This window comes from Homarus americanus, unplaced genomic scaffold (assembly GCF_018991925.1).
Source record: "Homarus americanus isolate GMGI-L3 unplaced genomic scaffold, GMGI_Hamer_2.0 scaffold6317, whole genome shotgun sequence".
Classification (NCBI taxonomy): domain Eukaryota; kingdom Metazoa; phylum Arthropoda; class Malacostraca; order Decapoda; family Nephropidae; genus Homarus; species Homarus americanus.
Window position 1 is genome coordinate 3,369,418 of NW_024730668.1, and position 24,652 is coordinate 3,394,069.

At 42.8% G+C, this 24,652-nt stretch overlaps 1 protein-coding gene across 3 annotated transcripts in view; it reads left to right on the plus strand.

Annotated features, from left to right (window-relative positions):
- LOC121867179 (putative uncharacterized protein DDB_G0271606) overlaps positions 1 to 24,652 on the plus strand; it is a 183,416-nt gene that overhangs the window by 88,215 nt on the left and 70,549 nt on the right. For 2 of the 3 annotated variants that reach the window (XM_042366968.1, XM_042366970.1), the window contains exons 2-4: positions 550 to 761; positions 1,698 to 2,097; positions 5,403 to 5,595. In XM_042366968.1, the coding sequence (XP_042222902.1) occupies positions 572 to 761; positions 1,698 to 2,097; positions 5,403 to 5,595 (783 nt within the window). In that variant the 5' untranslated portion in view covers positions 550 to 571. The remainder of the gene's footprint in view (positions 1 to 549; positions 762 to 1,697; positions 2,098 to 5,402; positions 5,596 to 24,652) is intronic. The other variant, XM_042366969.1, reaches the window with a different exon arrangement.

Here is a 24,652-nt window from a genome sequence, read left to right on the forward strand (position 1 = left end):
ATAGTTTTGTGCAGCAGTTCATCTTTAAAATCTAAGAACAAAATATATTTGTCGATATACAATACTCATATTGGTGTGTGTGTGTGTGTGTGTGTGTGTGTGTGTGTGTGTGTGTGTGTGTGTGTGTGTGTGTGTGTGTGACGCCAATATTAATCTGTAAACAAACTCTTTCTCTTCCATGTTGTGGTATCAGTGTTGAAACAGTCAACACCTTCCCATGATCTCTGGACTATTTGTAGCTTCAAGTGTTCTTATTCAATGGATCTTAAAATACTTTTCATGAGTGTTGACATTTGTTTCGGCTGTATTTACCTGTAGCTCTTGACACCTATGAGGAGTACCTGTAATTTGTTTTTGTCATACCCCTACCTGACACCCTCCCCGTATAACTTCCCTACCACCCACTGTGCACCCCCTACCTACCTCGTCTTCCCCTTACCTATCTCGTCCTCCCTCTACCTACCTCGTACCCCCCATACCTGCCTCGCCCCCACAACCTACCTGCCCTTCTAGCCACACAACTAAACCTCTCCTTCTTGTCCCCTACAGGCAACACCGTCGCCGATAGAGGATGGCGTCTCGGTCAGACAGTGGCAACGAGACCCGCGGGTCCTCGGAGTCTGACAACTCGCCTACGCCCACACCCACCAGGGAGCTCCAGCAGCATCACGCCCGCGAGAAGCACCACGCCCGTGAGCTCCTCCTTCAACATCAGCAGCAACAGCGACCCAAACCTCTACACGTTCCCTCCAACACTCGCGGTGAGTACTCCTGTAGGCCTCTTAAAGGGAAACACGTCCTCTTTTATTTTGCCTATACAGTACCTCATAAAAGATAGAACCCTTGAGTACAATATTATAGTACTCAGGGTAGTTATAGTGTAGTTATAGTATTGATAGTGTTAAGACATTATTATTCGAGGTATTCATACTTATTAGTAATGTTTTTAGGTAGTAATCAAGTGTCATAATTGTCATAGGGTTAGGACATGGTACTCAAGGGGTGAGTGAGTTTAGTGGGTAATATTAGGTTTAATTTATGTGTGTGTGTGTGTGTGTGTGTGTGTGTGTGTGTGTAGACAAGTTATATGTCAAGTCGTAGAAATATTATATTGGTAGCATGACTTTTATTCATTTATTTAGAATTTTCCATTAATTTTATGTAATGAAATAGATAGGAAATTACCTGCAATATCTGATAATAAAGTTAGAATTATGAATTATAGTTTACGATGCCAAATGTGTGTAAATCTCTCTCTCTCTCTCTCTCTCTCTCTCTCTCTCTCTCTCTCTCTCTCTCTCTCTCTCTCTCTCTCTCTCTCTCTCTCTCTCTCTCTCTCTCTCTCTCTCTCCTATTCTCTCTCTCTCTCTCTCTCTCTCTCTCTCTCTCTCTCTCTCTCTCTCTCTCTCTCTCTCTCTCTCTCTCTCTCTCTCTCTCTCTCTCTCTCTCTCTCTCTCTCTCTCTCTCTCCTTACTGAGTGAAACAGGTGTAGAAACATGTGTACTTCAGGGTAGGTGTTGCGTTATAAGTAGGGAGGGGAGGCAGGTGTTGTAGCTTGTTGATCAGATAAGGTCGTTTAACATGTATAGGTCAAGACAGGTGTCGCAGCAGGTGTAGAGCCAAGGTAGAGGCTTACACGTGGGTAGGTTTTTTTCGTCGTTTGTTTTTTGATCAAGTCTTCCCGCCTCTCTCCTCAGTGTTGGTGACGCCAGGTCAGCCCGTCGCCCGTCAGCCCACCGTCACCACCGTCCGCGTCACACCCACTGCGAGAAACATATCCGTAACTACGCCTATAGCCAGAACCACGCCCACGGCTACACCGTCTTGCAGAACCACTATCATCTTACCCTCTACCATTAGAACCACCCCAATAACAACCCCTACGGCCAGAACTACGCCCACAGTAGCCACACCCTCGCAGAGAACTACGCCCACGGCTACACCTTCGCAGAGAACCACGCCAATAGCCACACCCTCGCAGAGAACCACGCCAATAGCACGGCCTGCCCTGCCTTCCAGATTGACGCCCTCGTCTGTAAGGCTCACACCCACTATCCACAGCCAGCGACCTCCGCCACTCAGACCCCTGCCCAGAAGGTGAGACTTCAAGGGCGTTTTGTGAGGGAGGAGGGAGGGAGAGGGGAGAGAAGGGAGGTAGAGAGGAAAGAAGGAATGGAGAGAGGAGTGAAGAGGGAGAGAGGAAAGAAGGGAGGAAGAGTGGGAGGGAAAAATGTTCGGAGAAGAAGAGGAAGGGAAAAGGGAGAAAGGAAAATAAGGAAGGAGGGAGAAGAGAGAGAGAGAGGGGGGGGGGATAGAGAGAATCCACGAAAACTACCCAACAATGTGGACATGAATACGAACCACGAGAGCAAATGTATCCTCGTCCAGTCGTAGAGAATGGAAGAGATGAATAAATTGTCGTAACCACTTGAGTATAAAAAGATCATCGTATTGAAAGTCACGACATCTTACTCATGGGGTTAAATCATCCTACTCATGGGGTTAAATCATTGTACTCATGGGGTTAATTCATCCTCCTCAAGGGATGTTATCATACTCAAGGGGTTAAGATAACATACTCATCAGACGAGTTTAGTTTACACAATGCATCAGGCTCAAGGTATTAAGTCATTGTATTCAAGGGATTAACTCATGTAATTTTATTGGATTAACTTATGTTACTCAAAGGAATATATCTCGCTCATCCTCACTACCTAGATATGAGTAATTGCAAATGATAATCTGATTTTAAATAATTGTTATGAATAAAATTAACAAAGCTACAGCAAAATAAAAGTTATGCTAAAAATGAACTAGAAAAGCGATAGAAGTTCTATATGAGCTTCTTCTCTAGTTCTGTAGACACCAATGCGATATTCTGTTTCCCACCTTACATTTTGTGGCGCATCATACTGGAACTCTTCTAACTGACTCACTTATTTTTTCTCTCAAATTTTACAAAGTTGCTGTTGGTGTTGGTTGAACAAAAGCCTGATTTTTTTTACACAAATCCAGATGTAAAGAGTAGTTTTGATATTTTTTTCCATTATAGATGTTTGAAATAAGGAAGATCATTTGTGATCACTTGGTGTATGTCACACTACATTACATAGTGATAACTTATCTGTATATCATTTCCTTTAAACTTCTTACTGGGCTTAGACAATTATGTAGATAAGCATAATACATATAGTGAATTGATTTATATATAACCTAACCTAACCTTCGCTATCAGATGATGGTAAACGACGTCTTATATGAAACAGCATATTTTACCATCTGTGAATTAATTCATACGAAGTTGTAGCAATAAAAACAAAAAGTTTACCCCTATTAAAAAGGTGTGCAGTTGAGTTTTAAAACTTAATCGTCGAGTATCCCTATTTAGTGACACACACACACACACACACACACACACACACACACACACACAAGATCTAAGAATATTATTATTGTTATTTTCCTTCTTTATATTACTCGCAGTCGTTGATTACCGCTGCCGTTTGCTTGTTTCCTTGTTTGTTCCCGTTCTTGCTGGAGGCTGTCAAAACTTGTTCTGTTGTGCTTGACCTAATTATTTTTTCCCTCTTTATATAACCTTTGTCATGGTTCCTGTTTGTGGTGACCTTAAATACAAGTATGATATATAGTACAGCCCACCAGAGAGGTCTTCAACTTTGCTTTAGTTTGCCATCATACACGTTTAATATGTCATTTTTTTACGTCACTTATGTAGATTAGTTAAGTCGTTGTAATCTATTTTGTTATATTTCTTAGGTAATAATTTAGTGACTCTTTAAGTTATCTTAGTATTGTTGTTGTTGTCTGGCTAGTACTGAAAGACACCATCACCTTCTTCACCACCATTTAAGGTTCAGTCAGGTCGTTCCCTCCTGCTGTAGTCGTGGCAGATACATCAGGGTGTGTGATCTTCGTCCATCATATCTCTGGGTGATTACTGACTGTCTGGGAGTTGTTTGTGTGTTTGTTTGTTTGTTTTGAGATGTGTCCCGAAGGAGTTGGTACCACAGGGGACGACCTCTCCTCTACCCCGAAAGGTCGAGCTCCTCATTAAAAGATGTCTAGATTGGGTCACCCACACCTAAAGATGATAGTGTAGTGGGTGTAGTAGAGATGACAGTCACCTGGATGTAATGTAGATAAAGAAAAGGTGGTAGTGTAGATAGTGTAATGGACATAGTGTAGGTGATACTGTAGTTACGGACATCCAAAACAAACTCTGGCAATTCCGAGTTTCCCAGCCAATACAGCATTAAAAAACTCATATACATCACCGATTATTATATTGCTTATTGGGGTGTTAACATTTACCTTCTTTTCTGATGTCTCTTGTTTTCACCTACAAGCGTCACCTGTCTTCAGTTAAAAGTTGTTTGTACTCGTTCACCTTCCGGGGTAATCCAGTACTTTTTTGTTGTTGTTGTTGTTGGGTCAGTAATGATGGCCGGAGCAGCAGAGTGGACCACAGGAGAGGAGGCAAGTTGGCTGAGCTTCTTGCTGGTTGTGTGGCTGGAGGGCATTTGACTTCAATAAATCAAGTCTAGGTTTAGGTTTTTGGTAGATGATTCTTAGTCGCCCTTTAGGCTTTGTTCCCAGCTCCATAAATTACTCAGGGACCCAGTACGTGTTGCCCCGGGAGCTGTAGATGATCCACTTGTGTTTTTTATAAAGATTTTTCACTTTTTTTTCCAACCCTTCCCCCCCCCAAAAAAAAGAATCTTTCCAACATCTGTGAAGAATATTGATTAAATTTGTCATCACATCTGGTTAATTTATTTGGTGTTAGGAGGGGAGTTGTTTGTTTCTTCACCTTGTAGGCCAGTATGGTGGTGTGTGAAGGCTGAAGTAATGTGTCGTTAGTGTTGTCGAGGTCTGTCAGATATACTGTTGTTGATGTAAGTTCAGTGAAGATAATCAAGATATTGTCGTTGGAACTGAAGATGAAAATTTAAGCATTCTCTCGTGAATAGATGTTGATAAATTGACAATTCAGATATAATAACACAGGTTGACTTAATATTGTTTTTAAGGTGTTATGGTAATAGTTTACTTGTAATGCACTTTTTTTTTCATCAAGTTTTCACCTCACCTAAAAAAAAAGGTTTCAAATATTTTATTCGTGTATCTGTCATCACCGTTTGGAAATCTCAGTGTTCACTTAATTGAAAATAGAATCAAGTTTTCAGCTGGTATCGCGCGTGTACCCTCACAAACCATCATTTAAAGCGAATCAACCGAACCTGACCAGCTACATTTAACCTAACCTAACCTAACTAAACTATTACATACTTTTACATGTTTTTGACATTAATTAGAACCCGTGTTTAATGACTATGCTTGATCTTTCCCTCTTTCTCACCGCACCTTATCCTCCGTATCAGCAGGCCACCGTCTTCAGGCATGGGGTCGGCGGGGTCAGTCCACGCTGGAGCGCCCCTGGGCCCTCTGGGGTGCTCCCGGGGGCGGCAGAGGAACAGTGTCGCGGTGGTGGACTCCCGCGAACACATCTACGAGGAGCTGGAGCTGTGTCGAGGACCACCTAAACTCGCCCCAGTGTCAGGAGTCCTGCCTCAGGTGAGTGTTACCTTAATGATGAGAGAGAGAGAGAGAGAGAGAGAGAGAGAGAGAGAGTATCATCCAGTAATAGTAAATATCACAAGGCAAGGTACTCCCATTCCTCTGGTACAAGAGAAAGACAAAGAAGCAAACATATAAATAATGTTGTACTCTAAAACGGAAAAGGACAGCGGCCAGTGAGATCAAGTAAGTGAATACAATACAGTACTTTATACCATAGTGCTAGCAGAGTAATGGACAAGCTCAGCACAGTGACATTAATCAGTTGGGTGAGAAAGAGAGGATATTAATGGGACTTTCTCTGCCTGCCTATTATGAGCTAAGGTCGACTCTCATATCTCAGCCCATTTTAAAATTTCACACACCTTTGCTGACACAGGGGCCGGAGCACCACCTCAATGAAGCATTATCGTGAAGACTCAACATAATCACCAAACCTGATCTTAAGAATGGACCGACAACTGCCAGGGAGAAACGTGGGCTAGTTATCTCAGCAGTTTTTTGTATTTTATATTTAGTCATTCATAACTGGCGGTGCCATTTAAGTCCCGAGAGAGGCGAAGGAATGAGCTGTTCGGCATTCTGTAACGAAGGGAAGACGACAGCGAGGAGAATGAGAATAGCGCAACGTCTCCGTGGTCGGAATCCCCTTCAGGTGTGGGAGTTGGTTGTCATGTAAGTGTGTATGTGTGTGTGTGTGTGCTAGATGATGTTATCTTTATGTGTGTTTATTATCATTCTGTCCTCATTCCTTTTTGTGTTTTTTTCTTCATTATGTCGCCTATCTCTCCTATCTCCCTCTCTCCCTCCCTTTATCATGGCTTATTTCTCTCTTATAGGATGATTACTTTTGATGTTAAATTCTTATTTTGGTTTAGGAGAAGTGTAATGGTTTTCGGTGTTAGTTTACTTTACCGCCACTGCTGAATTAATCTTAGGACGAATTTTTCTTCTTAGATAAAACTTGTTTATAACCCGTCGGTGTTCAGGGTCAGAAGGAGAGAAATTGGTAATGGAAATAATAATTCAAGGTCATGTAGGGTCATCGTCTTGTATCCATCATGGCGGCGGTGTGATAATTTTGTTCTTTTAAAATAGGTAAAATGAACCAAGTAAACCCAACCTGGTCTGCCCTAACCTAACCTAACCTAACCTAACCTAACCTTATTTCCATTACCGACACCGTATACATCCATGTTTTTGAAGGCGATAAACAAGTATATCTTAAGAGAAGGTTTTGAGGATAGGAACTTTAGCCGTAAATGTAAAATATATCATTATCTTGTATTCTTATCCTTATCTTACCCTCTTGGTCTGCGTGAAGCGAATATCTTAGGAGTCTCTGAGGCGAAACACCTTCAGGATGGAGAGGACTCGAGAGGAATCCAGGATAATATATAGTTAGGAGGATATTTCAGTAAATCATCCCGGTGTAATGACCTGGAGGAGCGTGCTCGGGTGTGGTCAACGTGGGGCTGCAACTCACGATATCTGCCAAGTTATCAAACGTTTTCAGTGACGTAAGATAACGGCATGGCAAAAGGTATCGTGTTTAACAGTCGTCCGGCGCTCGTTACCTGGGTCATAACTCGCACATAATTGTCCTGAGCAGCAGTTGTATTGCGCACTATATTGAGCACCATCTCTTAATTGTGGCTTAAAAAAAAAGAGAAAAGGAGAGAGAAACATCAGCAGAGAGAGACATCACATATTGTTACGCTGGAAGGCCACACAAAGTGAAGTTAAGGTAGCGAGGGAAGAAGCGAGCAGCCCAGACGGTAAGGCTGTGGGTGCTGGGAGAGTCATCCTTGTATTATGTACCGCAGTGTTGTAGTGCATACTTAACGTGCTGGCCACCCCCGGTACGGTCCCCTGCATGTACGTGTCATACTCTGTATCTCAGCTGCATAAGGTATCAGTGCCGAGGAGCCTGTAGGGGTGGCGGGTCTTGTGTGCCATAGGAGCCCTCAGACGGGTGAAATTTACAATAGTTCATAAGCTGTCGGCCATATATAGCTCACCTGTATCAGGTAATGGGGCTCGTTAAGTACAAGGAGTTAAGTTAATCAGTTACAAACTATTAGATCAGGAACTGTGGCAATTAGCATGCAAACCAGATAATGGGCGTGGTAATTAAGACCAAGACGGTGAGATACACTAGACAAGCCAACAACACCAGACAGTTTTCTTTTGTCTCAAGTGACCGCATCTCGTTTTCGGTGAATGCAAACGAGTTCTCAGTCGTCTAGTTGATAGCGTGAATAAGCACAAACGATGTATTTTCAACAGCTTTAATGAGATTCGACGAACTGTACACCTTTTTTCTCAGTAACGTGGTTACCCACTGCATTTCTTCGGTGTTTACGAAAAAAGCACTTCGCCATTAGAACGATCATCAAAGAGAGGGTGGTGGTGTCGGGCCGCGGCTTCAAGTGACGAACGACTTGACAGAGACACATGTGCCTTCTCCCAGGACCTCGTTAGAGTTCTCTGCTCATTGTCTCACCGTCTGTCACGGCTGCTGCTGCTGTAAACGCCCACCTGCCGCTCCCGACCCACGCCTACACCCGCCTGAGGTTGTGTGTGTGTGTGTGTGTGTTGACCGCCTCTTCTTGGGTTTCTTGGTGGACCTGCTGATTGTTTCTGACTTACTCTTGCTATTTGTGACTCACTATTGCTGTTCCCTTCTGCCTCGCTGCTGCTGTTCCGGACTTACGCGCTATGGGTCACTACACCTCAGCTGCTGACTCCTGAATGCCTGTTATTAAGTGTGAGTTGATTGTGTCTGTCTTAGTGTATGGACTGGGGAGAATTTATTCTTAATGTATAGTAACAGGGAATATAATCTTAGATTGTAATTGTATAGGAGAATGAGCCTAAGTGTGATCAACAGGATTAAGTCTTAGCATAGTCGTAAGATAATAAAGTCTTGCTACATTTCAGTTTCGTAGGAATTAGTCTTTTTATAATGTTAGGGGATTTAGTCTTCGTATATAGAGGGTGGTTAAGACTTACTGTTTTGTGGAATTGATGTGGTATTAACTGCCAAAAAGAAGAGTTAAGTCTACTCCTCCCTCCTCTACTTCCCTATCTTCTATTTCATCCTATATCCTGTTTCCCTACTCCTATTTCCCCATCACCTACCCTTCCCTGCCTCTCTACTTCCGTCTCTTTCCCTCTCCTTGACTCTCAGCTAAAGTTTGGCATTATGAGAGGAGAGGGTATCTGCGATAAGAGATACGATCATTTGCCTGACAGGGGTAGTGAGGAAGAGGAGGAGGCCGATAGTGGGAGGATGTGTGGTGTATTGGTGGTGATGGTGGTGGGAGGGTGAGGATGAGAATAATATTGTGATGGCAGTGTTGTGTGGTGGTTGTGGTGATGGTGGTAGTGGTGGGAGGATGACAATGTTATGGTAGTGATGGTAGAGTGAGGATGAGGATAGCAGTGTGATGACAATGTTGTGTTGTTGTATTGGTAGTGGTTGGAGGTTTAAGGGGGGATGTCTCATTCTATTGGTGCTCTTATTTGTTTTTCCTACGTGTATGTGTTACAAATATACGAGTCGGATATGTCGGACTTTCATAAAACGACTAAAGAAGATAAATTATTCAACATTTAAATAATAGTGTAATTTTAATACCGTATTTAAATGACTCATTAACAACACCGAAATTGGCATAATTTTTAGTGCTAATGTAATGAATTTTGATATAAATTTCATAATCCTGTAATTTATTCAATATCTGAATCTACAGAAGACTACAAAAATCAATATGCTCAGGTAACTCCGCTGTATAGAGTATTGTAACGAGTTCGTAATGCTTAAGGATGCCCTAAAAATACAGTAAATGAGAATGGGAAACCACCATTTTCTGTGACGATCTTCATGGTAAGCTTCGGTAAATGAACACAGTCGTCACTATACGCAGCATATATTACAAAAGACTAATCTGTATTTTTACCTCGACATTATTAGATTAAAATCCTGATGAGTTGCTTAATTATGTTAATAGTATCTCGTCGCCGCGAGATTACATCCTTGGTAAACAAAAATAAGAGAAATTGAGGCTTATTTTATAGTGAAGAATATATGAACACATAAACTAGCATAATAATGATGGTAATTAAGTAACAACATGGTGATTTTCCTCGGTGTTGTTTTTTTCTCATATAATAAGATAAGACGTAAGTGACTAAGCAGAATAAAAGATTTTATATCTCAAATCTCAAATGATTAAAAGTGTGTGTGTGTGTGTGTGTGTGTGTGTGTGTGTGTGTGTGTGTGTGTGTGTGTGTGTGTGTGTACACGCAGCAGTTTCTATGGTCATATATACGTAACAGTAAGGTCATGCTATGAATCAGTGTGTGTGTAGTCATATGGCAACACACACACACACACACACACACACAGAGTACTCAATAAAGCGAAAGTTCCTCTCTCTTAACAGACCGACGAAATTTCAACGAAAGAATAATTGCTCCTCAGAAAAACCTCCCGAACACTGAGTGAGTGAGAGTGAATCAGGCGCCGCCAGCAATCAAATGTTCTGGGAAAGTGAATCTTAATGACGTCAGGTGAAGGCGAGACTCAAAACACAGCTCATTTTCTCATTTGCAAATTGTTCTAATAACCTCACCTTACAGGAGCTCATCCAATGACCTCTGACCTGTGACGGGCTCCGGGTGTCATCCTTTTATCTCTCGAGGTCACGTGTCTTTTCGACTATTATACTCATCTTCCGTGCCTTTTACCTTCAAGCGTGTGTCGAGTACGGTAATCGACTTGAGTAGATTACTGGGATTTATTCGACACTGTAGAGCCATGACGTAATCGAGGGAATTTTATTATCCATTTTTTGTTCTTGGGTCTTGAAAAAAAGGTCCAATAGAAGAAGTCGTCTTGTCGAGGTTATAACCAAGTGAACTGTCTGTCTTTCTGTGTCTGTCTGTCTGTGTCTGTCTGTCTGTCTGTTTTCCATATGTGCCGCTGCCATCATAATCTGCAGCCTGACATCTACCCTTTGCCGCTGCCACCATCTACCACCTTCGATGTCCACATATTAGAGAGGAACGCTAAGCATGATGTCACCGCTTATTGCTAATGGAGCGGCCATGTTGTGTTCCTTACCGGCGCTCTTTGATTCACACACAGCCACCACACCGCTAAATTACCAACTGCTGTCTTCTGTGCTAGGTCTTGTGTAACCCGCGCTACCCAATATGGCGAGGAAATATGCAATTATATATGCTGGTAGAAAAAGAAAGGCGGGAAAAACAGTATAAGCAATTGTCAGCATCAAGAGCTTGCTTTAGTTGGTTACGTGAAAGGTTAGTTGCATTCACCCACCTGTTTGTTGGGTGACTGGATGTGATGCTGCAACCTGCAACAAGAGACACTCATTTTGTTAGAATTGTTCTCTGCGGTCATTTTTGCTTCAAGGTGTTCAGAATCATCGGGTACAAGTATGTATTAATTACCTGTTGTGTTTTGTGTTTGTTATGTTGTCAGTGTCTTCATTTATCTTCAGTCCCCGAGAGGATTTTTTTTTCCTAAAGGGTAAAATGTCTTCTAGTCAAGGTACTGTAGTAAAAAAAAGTGTGTGTTTGTGTGTGTGTGTGTGTGTGTGTGTGCGTGTGTGTGTGTGTGTGTGTGTGCGTGTGTGTGTGTGTGTGTGTGGTACTGTTATAACACACACATACACACACACACCCTCGAGTATGACTGTGTCTTGTCATTGGGATACAAACCCGTGTCATTAGAATCACAAGAGAGAGATCGAAGAAACAAGTGTCTCATGAGCCAATCAAGCCTTATGAGTGTTTGGGCCTTAGCTCCTGAACCTCCAGCCAGCGGCAGTGTCAAAACGGCATTGGCAGTCAGCTGAGATCTTGGGTACGGTAAAATGTTTTAATATAACGGCATGTTATTAGACCTTCAGTTTAGTACCGTCCCAGAGACAAGGTCGGAAGCGATGCAACACGAACGCTTTATCTCACGGTCTTTGTGAGTGAACGTAATTTGTGAGAAAGTGTTCGAGTGTTGTGAACCAGCGAGCACTGGTCCTTCGCAGGGTATTACAGCTCAGTACCACTCTCAGGTAAATGCTTTTGTCCGGAATACTCTCACCCGCTATACCCCCACACCTACACACCCCAACACCTGTACACCCCCACACCTGTACACCCCCACACCTGTACTCCCCCACACCTGTACACCCCCACACCTGTACACCCCCACACCTGTACTCCCCCACACCTGTACACCCCCACACCTGTATTTACACCTGTACTTTAACACCTATACCCCACACCTATGCACCCCACCTGCCCTTCTGCTACACCCCACATACCCCCACACTATGCACCCCACACCTGTACACCCCACACTGTACCTGTCTGCACCCTGTCATCCCCTCTGTCCATCTGTGCACCCACACATATACAGTGTCACCCACACTCCTGTACACCCCACACACACCTATACAGTGTACACACACTCTGTGCACCCACCTGTACACACACACACCTTTACACACACATGCAGTGCTTTACCCACTCCTATACCACCCACACACCTGTACAGTGTACACCACCTCCTGTACACACACCTGTACAGTGTACACACACTCTCTCAACACCCCTGCACCTGTACACACACACCTGTACACACACTCCTGCTTCTTTTACACACCTGTACAGTGTACACCCACACTCCTGTACACCCACACACCTGTACAGTGTACACCCACACTCCTGTACACCCACACACCTGTACAGTGTACACCCACACTCCTGTACACTCACACACCTGTACACCCACACACCTGTACACCCACACACCTGTGCACCCACACTCGTACATCCTCCAGCCACACACCTCATCTTTTTTGTTCATGCTCATTTTAAATCTTGTTTACCCATCCCACCCACAACAATCCCTTCTCAGCATACTCACTATAACCCATGCTCGCCCAACTCTCCCACACACACACACACACACACACACACACACACACACACACACACACACACAGAGCAATAGTGTGTGTGTTGTGTTGTCACCGAAGCGACTACCATGAAGTAAGTGTTCATTGTCTCTCCTCAGGGTGACGGGAGGTGTGGCAGCCTCGATGGGTCTCGCTACCTTGTCGAGGCCGTCTGTCTTGCACCAACCCCTCCTCCTCCTCCTCCTATCCCCCTCCTCCTCCTATCCCCCTCCTCCTCCTCCTCCTCCTGCCTTCCTAGTCTTCGGGCGCCACAACCAACTTAGTCAATGGCAGGTCTGTTATGGTAGAATCTGTTTCCGACGAGCTTTACCGTGGGTGGACTTCAGTGGACGTGAGGGACTTTGGTGGTAGTGGACTTCAGTAAGGTTTTGTCCACGCATCTCTCACTCTCAGCCTTACCCCACTCGCACCTCCCACTCTATTCTTACGTAATGACTAATGAACGATGTTGACACAGAAAATATTGAAGTTATATGCCGATAGATTAAACGTGGTATTGGAATATGCGTTGATAAATTATTTAACAAGTAAAGAGACAGACAGACAGACAAAGAGACGTCTAAACTATTGTAATGGGATTTATTATTCTAATTGACAGTTGGGTTGGTTATAATGTTTGTTTACTGTGTTCTTGGACAAAGGTGAGTTTGTTATTAGTATAAATTAACGCAGTAAACATCGGCCCCTGGACTGAGGAACAAGTTGACACAAGCTCCCATATGACCGAGGTGTTTGTTGGTCTGGTAAAAGCACAGCTGTCCTGCCCGCCCGCCCCTGCTCTGCCTACCATTATTTTCACAGCTGTTCCTCTGTACACACACACACACACACACGAACGCAATCTGGGACACGCACGCACAACATACACACACGTGTTTAATCTCACACGCGCACAGCTTACCAAACTCGAGTAAGAGTGTGTGTGCGTGTGTGTGTGTGTGTGTGTTTTTTTTTTAAGTGCCCATCAGTACATAAACTATTTAATAATTGACTTAAACTCTAAATTCAGCTCTGGTACTTCGTGTTCAGCCTCCACTCCATTATTCTCCTCACCACCATCACCAACACTCCTTTCACTATTACCGTCACCTTCACTACAGTAATCCCCCCCCCCTCGCCGCACCACCATTCTCATCACCACCACCACCACCACTCCATCTCATCACCACCACACCATCTCATCACCACCACCACCAAGCAGCTATTTTCCCTTTGTTGTTGTTCCCACGAGTCCCTCTCTTCGACACGCCCACAGCTTTTTCCTCTCCTCATCCCACCACCGCCCATCCCTGTACCCTTATTCACGCCCTCAAATTTCCTGACCTTTAAGTATTACCGACGCCTAGTGATTACCCCCCAACACCCACCCTAAACACCCTTCTCCCACCCACGACCACCCATCAGCCACCCACGACCACCCACCAGGAAAGTCACAGAACAAAGACTAACAAATTAAGAAATAGCTTCGCAGATCCTCCCAGGAATCCTTCATTTCTTCCTTCTAACAAAACCTAACTGTAGGAGAAATTATTTAACTTCCCTCGTTATTACATCAGTCTCCCCGCGTAATTTTGGGCCGTTTTCTTTGAGCCATAAGTGAACTATTTACATACGTTCTTCATTATTAGTCATAAAATTAAACATCAGGGTGAGAAGTATATTTCTGCCAATTTTGAATCCCTGGTCTGACCATCAGTACGGCAAACAAAGTAGGTGAAAGGGGGTGGGGGTGCGGTAGATGGGTGTTTGTTTACGTCCGGGGTGAATCACAGAGCGGCCAGGGGTGTGGTGAATGGTGGGGCGATGTTGTTATGGGCTTCATGTCGACATGTAAATATTAGCATATCATATGACGGGAGTATTGACCGTGTACTGTGTGGCGGGATAATGATCTCTCTCTCTCTCTCTCTCTCACTTTCTTTTTTTAACCTTACCATTTCCCACTTCTCTTTCACTCTATTTACCAACGCTTCTTCCTAATCTCTCTTCATATCAACTCTTTATTTATTATTTTAAAACACTGCAAAATACGTGTAATTCCGTCTCGTCTCCTCCCTTCATCTTTGAGTATAAATAATTTTCTTCTCGGTCACGGAATGGGTGAGTGAATGACTGACACATAGAGCTGCTGACGCTGCTAAAAATATAATTCCTCAAAGTCACTGATTAAAAAGACGAAGAAAAAGTGAAGTTTGGTGACAAAGACAGAATACAAGGAATGTTACGCTTGACAGTGCACTCTCTCTCTCTCTCTCTCTCTCTCTCTCTCTCTCTCTCTCTCTCTCTCTCTCTCTCTCTCTCTCTCTCGGAGTCAAGCATGGAGATCATCAAGCATATTTTTTTAATGGTGTCACCTTTGTTAATAAACTTAGAGGTGGTTCGAGATATCAATACTGGATCGGCAGAGTCGTCCACAGAGGTTGCATGTGTAATGGACCACATCTTGGGCAGGAGAGGGCGGCGGTAGAGTGTTTCCGAAGTTAGAGTTTGTCTGCTTCTCCGTATACCTGTAGTCGATCAACCTGGGAGGCTATTTCATCCTCTCGTGCTGTACTTCCCTAAGCGTCACAGTGTTGAGTGATGGTCTCCCAGGCTCGAGTATCAATTCGACACTTTTTTGAGTTTGTTATGAATGTATGTTTGTGTCTCTTGCGTTCCCCTCGACTCTTAACCCATTAATGACGATAATTTAACCTTCTGAGAAAGATAATTAAACCTTGTGAGGATTACATCTTCGTCTTTAAACAGCCATATCTTAAAACATAGTCCTCAATGGGTTTAAAAAAAAAATATAATTATAAAACCTCAAACGTAAAGTGATAAAGTGTGTGAAAATCCCCAGATATGTGAATAATGTAAATAAACCCCCGAGAGCTCATCCCTGTGGCCAAATGACGGGGTCTAGTTTCCGCAGGAGATTAAGGGAGGGTCTCATACAGAGCGAGGACGGAGGAAACGAGAGAAGACGACGAGCCCCGTGGTTGAGGAGGGCTTAACGGCAGGTATACTCCAGCTGGTGACACGAGAGAACTACCCTAACCAAAACGATCTTACTGTGTTAGATTAGGCTACAGACAGAGAGACAGACAGACAGAAAGAGACAGTTGCCTTAATCGTCTCAATATGGCAACGTATTCTCCCCATTCCAAATAACCAAAACATTACAGGGATTTGAACCTCATCATCCCTATCCAACAACTGGTGAAAATACCCCAAAGAAAACAAAGGTATGAAGTTAACTCAGCCAAGGAGAGGATATGAAGACATAATAAGGGAAGAATAATTCGTGGGGCCTTGAACCAGAGAGAACCTTTTATTATCCAAGATCTGATAACAAGGAGTACAGAGTGTTCTTCCCATTCGATCCTTCACCCTTACCCATCTCTCTCCCTCCCTCCCTCCCTCCCTTACCCTTCCCTCCCTCACCCTGTTCCATCGTGTAGAGTACTCCTATAAAAATGACACGATTAAAAATGTATCGTCATTTGGTCATCGTGGTGTGTGTTTGTGTGTGTGTGTGTGTGTGTGTGTGTGTGTGTATGTGTGTGTGTGTGTGTGTGTGAGACCTCCTGTAAGTTAGTTTGTTGGTATTATTTACGGCCTTTGAATTGGTTGACGGGTCTGTAAAATATACATATGAAAAACAAACAACATTGATTAATATACATCACATACTTACATTACCGTTCTTATACATGTAAATCAAACAGAGGAGACACAAAAGGATCTATGACCAATGTTAAGCAGACAAATTTATGATTGATGTTAAGCAGACGAATTTATGATTGATGTTAAGCAGACGAATTTATGATTGATGTTAAGCAGACGAATTTATGATCAATGTTAAGCAGGCGAATTTATGATTGATGTTAAGCAGACGAATTTATGATTGATGTTAAGCAGACAAATTTATGATTGATGTTAAGCAGACGGATTTATGATCAATGTTAAGCAGACGAATTTATGATTGATGTTTTTTTCTTGCATTCCCGAAAGTGGTGTTAGGAGGGAACAATGTCGGACGCAAATCAGCACCTCAAGAACAGTGTCTAGCTAGTTGATAATAATTATCCGGTCTGAGGTTAGAATGGCATAACCTTACTTCCACAAGCTTGATGCGAACCATACATCCGCCAGCTTGATGCAAACCATACACCCTCCAGCTTGATACAAACCATACCCCCGCCAGCTTGATGCAAACCATACACCCGCCAGCTAGATGCAAAAACCTTAATTGACTCGGAGACATTTTCGTTAATTAGTGTAAATATACCTGTCCTATCTCACCTGTCTGTGTTTAGTTGTTTACATGGTGAGCTGACTAATGATGGTCTGTGACTGGTCAGTAAGTCATGTTGTGGGAAGGGGAAGTGACGTGTTGACGGAGAGATGAGGTGCTGACGGGGAGGCAACGTGCTGACGGGGTGGCGACGCCCATCACCTTTCGATTTTGTAGAATGAGAAAAGACACAATTAAATATCACTGAATAACATTTGTAAAAAGTAGAAAACATAACATTAATATAATACCTGAAGGAACATATAACGGCACCATAAAGAATAAGACAGTTTAATAATGAACAACAATAATATAAGCCTAAAAAAATAACACTAAACCATCTGTCTCTGCCATACGTGGTAAAAACTGTACCTAAGTTCTTAAAGATTCCTAAGTTCATCTTCCCCACCTGAGGATACGAGAACTTATATTTTCTCCCCTGACCAACGACACAAAGATGGTAGGCAGTATTAGCGTCGAAATTACACAGAGACTCTACATGTAACTGGATGTCTCTCGATCTACAGTTAGAGGGAAAATTATCATTAGTATGTTTGAGATTCTACAGTACACCGTCAGTCTACACTCTGGTTTACAACGTGGAGTGTAGTGACCGTAGACTGTGTTGCCTTGAACGCCCCCCCCACCCCCCTCCCTCCATAAAACCCCTTTACATACAAGCTTCCTCAATTCGCCACTGTTTATTCACGACGTTTATTGCACGTTAAAGTTTTATTTTCATCCTCTGCCGTGTGCTGGACATAACCCTTGAGACACAGTGGTGAACATGTTACTGTCGAGAAGCATGTTTACTCTCGGGTAGGTGTTCTTCGTGGTGGTGGTGTTTGGCAGCCACCGAGCGATAACACTTGTAGGCGGTTTTGTATATAAAAAGTTTCTCCATGATAAACGAGGAAGGACGAGGCTACACGATACAGAGAGACAAAACAAAGGGGTTGCGTTGCTTGGGGAAGACGCCCGGGCGGTAACAAATTATTGAGGGAGACGGCTGAGATGAGCCAGATACCCCGAGCCACACTCACACGGACTCCCTAACACCCGACCCCACCCGTTTGATTATTGGGGCTATATTTTCGTCAGTAATATTTTCCCAATCAGATTGATCACATTGTCCTCTATTCAGTGTTACAATTTTGGCTTTAATGTTAGAAATATGTAATGTCCGTAAATTATCACTTCATTTCTGTCCTTAGAGAACTGTGAAATGTCTTCGTGGAAGTTATCGTTCGTATCTCATTTATGTACCGACCTCAGTATCATCGCTCTCAAGGAAGTAGGTTAAAGTAAATTATTACAGAGATAGAGAAATTGGTTAATTAACATGGAATGCTAAAGGTATGTTAATGGTCAAAGGCACGCAGAGTTCTACACCGTGGCTAAAGACAGTAACACGAGGGGGAACTATTTTCGTCACGGAAAGGAAAACGTGGCTGTCTCCACCTTTTCATGTTGCTTTGTTTACACGAATCAACTGGTTGGTCGCGTATCCTTATGAGACATGTCAATTGTTGTCATCTCTCGTAGGGGGCTGGGCATTAAAAACATAAAAAGGAAAGTGATGATATAAGCTGTACAATGTCTTAAATAGCCATGAGGTAGAGAGATGTCTAGTGAGATGGGATTTATGGCGAGGGTTGGAGTGGGGGGTGGAGAGGGGAATGAACGTCACGGCAAAGGAGACGGAGTATGATAATGGGAAAGTGTGAGAACCGGGAAGTGAGACAGGAAGGGAGGGAGTATGACGGTGAAGGAGCGTCAGCAGGTGAGGAAACAGAGGGAAAGATAGAGAATGAGATAGTCAGAGATGCATGAGATAGATTATCAGGCGATCAGACGAGAGAGAGAGAGAGAGAGAGAGAGAAATGTGGAGCAGTGAGAGGGAGGGAGAAGAAAGGCGGGTAAGAGAGGGTAAGAGAGACAGAGAGGGTGAGAAAGAGGGGCAGGCTAGTAATCCTACCTTATCTCTGAGGCGTGGAGGGCTGACTGGGTGTGGGGTTCAGGTTCTAGGTTCAGAATGCGTGAAGAGACTCATGTTTTTTTCATTACAACCACCACCACCACCACCTGTACTTCTCTCTCTCCTCTTTCTCTCTCTCTCTCTCTCTCTCTCTCTCTCTCCTCTCTCTCTCCTCTCTCTCTCTCTCTCTCTCTCTCTCCTCCTCTCTCTCTCTCTCCTCTATAGCTTGTAACCCATCGTGAGGAAAGAAAGTTTTGATGAACCTTTAGAATTCCAAATATACTTTACCTTCTGTAGAGACGCACATGTACTATTGATATTAATTAAATACCAAACAGGATATTAGATCGAATACAAAATACCCAGAAGACCATAAAAAAAACACACAGGCATAACAATGGAGTCAAAAACGAAAGACGAAATTACCACAGTATCCACTCTTTAGTCTCTGATGATAAGACAGTGCAAGCAAAGATCACCGCCTGGCGTACCCTCACTCCACAAGGTGTACGTCCGTCTCATGCAGTACCAGTAGGGTCTTTCTTTCAAGGTGTTCTTGTAAGTTTTTCCATCGTATTTTTTCCCTCAGAAGGAAGTTCATGAGGGTGACTTGGGTGATGGGTGGGGCGCCGGGTACACCTGCCGCGTCAGGCTCAGGTGACACGGCTCGAATCCACCTGACTGTTATAATTGGTTCCGCTGTGGTGTAAAGCTGATGCCAGGGTTTGTGGTGGAGTGACTGGGTGTGACTGTGAGTGAGTGAGTGGGTGCTAGCGGTGGGTGACTGGGTGGTGATGGTCGGTGACTGGGAATTACTGTGTATGGGTGAGTGACTGTGTGAAGGTAGGGTGACTGTATGAAGGGTGAATGACTGGAAATGACTGACTGCATCTCCTCCTTTGTGTCTCTCCATCCAGTAGATAATTATATAACCAAATGAATTCACGAGACATTAATATTCGCGCACGCAGTCAGTCACAGCCACAACATCCGCTGCGTACACACACACACACACACACACACACACACACACACACACACACACTATGTATGTATGTATGTATCAATTTATATTTAAGCAACTATATATAAATACAAAACAAATTACCTTCTTATAATAAATAAACTTTTTTAATGAATTAGTGAATATTAAAGAAAAAACTGAGTCTATTTTACGATTCAGTTTTTTTTTTATATACGTGCGAGTGATGGCATCTTCCCCCTCTGAGTTACCATGTAGTAAATAATCGTGTGTTTTTTTCTTTCACAGGTAAGAGTGATGAGCTGATGATGAATTCCGTGTCCGACAGATTAGGTGAGTCAGTCTCGCGGGGTTTCTCACTGTCTCCTAGGTAGGTTCTCTGTCTCCTAGGTGGGTCCTCTGTCTCTCACTGTCTCCTAGGTAGGTCCTCTGTCTCTCACTGTCTTCTAGATGGGTCCTCTGTCTCTCACTGTCTCCTGAGTGGGTCCTCTGTCTCTCACTGTCTCCTGAGTGGGTCCTCTGTCTCTCACTGTCTTCTAGATGGGTCCTCTGTCTCTCACTGTCTCCTGGGTGGGTCCTCTGTCTCTCACTGTCTCTCATATAGACGTCCACTGTCTAACCTCCCACATCTTTGTTTAATTGACCTTTGTTCCTCCTCAAAATTATTCATGACATCCTTCGCTTTCTCTTTCGTTTCCTGTTCCTGTGTTTTACTGATTTAATTCACTTTTATTATCTCTCTTTTGTGAATTAATTATATAAAGGTTTGATATAAAGGACTTGGGTTGATGTTCTTGTTTTCTATCGTATATATATATATATATATTTTAATCTAGGACTCTTGTAACCTCGGCCGTCAAGTTGCAATAAAAAAAAATCTTTGTAATATCAAAATAAACACAGCTTACTTCACGTCAAGATTACTTAACCTAACCTAACATAGCATAACATAGCATAACATAACATAACATAACTTAGGTGGTCCTTGGGCCGGCTATCCTCGTTACACTAGGGGCAACCATTATATGTATGTATATATGTATGTGCCTTGATAGCGCTCCCTCTGAGTGTGTGTGTGTGTGGAAGAAGAAACAGTGTCTTGTGCTGACTTGGATGGGGACGCAGGAGGGTGTTGAAAGGGGAAAGAGGCTCTAGTTAAGGGATTAGGGTAATTGAGGAGGGGATAAAGGGTGCTGGGAGGGAATAAAGGGTGCTGGGAGGGGGATAAAGGGTGTTGGGAGGGAGTAAAGGGTGTGAGGATGGGATGAGGTGTGTATTAGGGTAAGGTTGAGTCGAAAAAAATAAGGAGACAGAGGGTGAGGAGCCTGGAACACAGTGGGGAGGGGTAGGGAGAGAGGGGGGGTCCAATTTGCATGGAGAGCACGATCACCACCCCGGCACCGTCTGGCCAAGGATGGTAATGGCCGGTTTGTTGTGGGAGGAGGGACGGTTACTGCTGACTGGGTATTTCAATATTGTAGTGTATGTCACCCTACTCCACAGTTAGACCCTTCACCCGGCTCGCTACTTAGGTCTTTACACGGCCACTATCGCGCCCTTCATCTACGAGTTTTTACCACTTAATCTACCGCTAACACACACAACGATGTATTGCAGTGGGTTTTCTTTTTTTAATTTGATAATCACTTGTATGGGGAAGCTTAAGTGGTCTTGCTCTGCTTTTTGTAATTGGTGTTCTGGATGGTATCTCAGCAACAACGTATCCAATTTGCTTCATATTTAACGTGTAATTTGCTGTGTTACCATATGTTGCGGTGTATAATTTTGTTACAACTTGTTCTATAAAAAATGTCCTACATTTAGTTTGATATTTTGCTAAATCGCCTGCAGACATAAAGGAACACAAGGGGTAAAGGGACTCAACGTCTATCGTCAGTCGAACCTTTTCACTTTATTGTATTTTATTTCCGAGTTACATCAACGATCTTAATTGAGTTGACACGACACTACTGTACGTTTCTAAAAATCATTTTATATATATTATCCACATTTCATATTTTATAATTTATTAAACATTTTTACACGATAACTGAAGATTATAATAACTATTTTTTCTTAACCTTTACTTAACAATATATCAATGAGAAATGGGGATAGTCAGACGCTCTTAAGATGTATAATGAATAATGTAAACAAAGACCCGGATGTAAAAGCCTGTATGAGGGCCATGGCAACAAGCCAACCTACATTATATGGGTGTTAGTGGCACCACCCGCCCAGGAGCATTATTTAAGTAGTCCACCCTTGGTAACTCAGTCTGGGATGACGCCCCCACACTTATTTACATCTACCCTGTTTACATATTTTATCTTATTATTTATGAATGTATTTGTTTCAATGTGAAGTTTTTAATGGAGTTGAATTTAACCTAACCTAACCTCATTCCGCAAGTAGTGTTAAGGTGGTAAATAATACTAATACTACTACTACTACTACTACTACTACTACTACTACTACTAATAATAATAATAATAATAATAATAATAATAATAATAATAATAATTCTTATTACTGAGGAAGAGAGCTGGAAAAAATTACCAAACATATTACTTTGAGCTAAGGTGATCCGATAATGGCTACAGCTGACACTTGGAAAATCATTTAATATAGTGTAATGTTGAAACGAAATACAGTATTCTGGTATATTTCATAATATTTAATTAGTTTAAGTGATTTTGTGAGCATGTGTATATACTTCAAGGCAATGGGTTAATATATTTCACCTCGAGGGACAAAGGCTATGTTTGTCATCCGTCTCCCCCATCACCCCACAAGACCACCCCTCATCACCCCACAAGACCACCTCCCCCATAACCCCGACAAACCCCCTCTTTCCTCTCACCTGACCCACCTCATGTCAGCCATTACACACCTTGATCCCCACAGGCGAAAATACCTCAGCAAACGGTTCATAGTGAGGCCAGACGAAGCTCATGGCAGGTTCGGGGTTGGGGGAGAAGGGCAAGGTATATGCTTGGGACGCGTCAACACAACAACGGTGTTGGGGTCGACTGTAACCTTGATCTAGATAGGTAGGTGATAGCGGCAGACGTCTAGTGTGGAAATCGTGTCAGGTCGATCCTTACCCTGGAGCTTCTATGCATATAATTATTAAAAAACGATTGTGCCGTTTCGGCTGCACAGAGCACACACACAAACACACACACGCCTAGTCCTGTAGCATATTAGATAGTGATAACAATTAAACTATTCTTAGTAAACGATATTCTGCTTATATGTACTAAATATATCAACTTTAACTGATAGGTTTATCGTGTACCGTTCTGTAGGTATGTGTTTTTCTTTTACTTTATAATTATTTTCGATTTTTATTAAAACTATCTGTGTGTATGTACTGGAGAGCCTCTGTAGACGAAGGTACACGTACACTAGCCAACAACTATTACACACTAGTCAAGGTTCTCGTTTGTGCTCAAGTTGTTCTTATGTGTTAAACGTGCTTCACCGGCTCAGGTGTTTGATCAGAGAACACAAGATTAGTTGTTACACTAAACAGTATATATTATCTGTAAAACAAAGCAATGTACTGTATCCCTAAGATCGTTAGACACGTATCTTAGGTTAGCAAATACATTAATGGTCAGCAATAAATCTTAAGAGAGAGACTTTATACACAGAAACAAATTCAAGCACCGCGGCAGCAGTATCTCGGTAACTGAGGACCGGCCGTTAAGTTTGGTGTCACTCTCGATTTCCAACTGTGAGATATATGCCAGGCAGCGCCGGCATTACGAAGTGGGTGAACTATTTATTTTTAACAGTTTATTCTGGTTTGAAATACTAATTCGGGTGTAATAAAAGGACAATAGACAAGATATTATGTAGGAACGGTGATTATCAAAATGATGCATGAATAGATGTTTAAGGAAGGTTGATGTAATTATTCTTCTGTCCATTCACTGGCTCCCCTGCCCTCCTGCCCAGCCATCCCTACCCGCTGGGCTCAGGCACGAACTCCACGGGCAAGCCGTGTCTGGAAGCGTGCTCGCCACTACATCTTAGGAATACTAATCTAAAATGTTTTTATCTTATAATACCAAAAATTTTACGAAATATATTTACTTAGAAACTTTATCTTAAAACATTGGGCGTTATAACTACGGGATGGAAGAGGGAGAGATAAACACGATAGCATTCTTGTATATGTAATTGAAACGTTTCGAATGAAGGTTATATGAAGACCATTCACTGGCCAATCAGCTCACTTCCCGCCAATTCCATGGGTGTGAGCGAGGCATTGTGGGTAACCCGGGGAACTGGAAGGTGCTGGGCCGAGTTTTCCAAGGTCTCTTTTTCAATAGGTCATAAACATTTGAATGAAAGCGCTTCACAAACGTGACTTCTTGGCGTATACTTGTGTTAGCGGTTTATACTATTTCTTGAAAATAACGTAACAGAGAGAGAAGAGAGACAAATAAGCGTTATACGGGTTTATAATACAAGCGATGAATGGCGGTGATCTAATTATCGACCATTTGGCAACTGTGTGACTGATCTTTTCGCTCGGAAGATCACAAGAAAGAGGTGATAGGTGAACGTGTTAGCTTAAAGGCTTACAATAATTTCCCATTTACACATGATCCCTTTTCCTTCTTCTATGTTCCATCACTTACAACACAGATATCAGCCATTATTTGCTTCACTGTAGACCATCTCGAACGGCCATACTTTGAACCACTGGACTGATAATAATAAGAGAAACAGCGATGTGAATTAAGATGTGTGTGAGAAGTTAAGGTGACGTCTTCCTTTAGAGTGTCCAT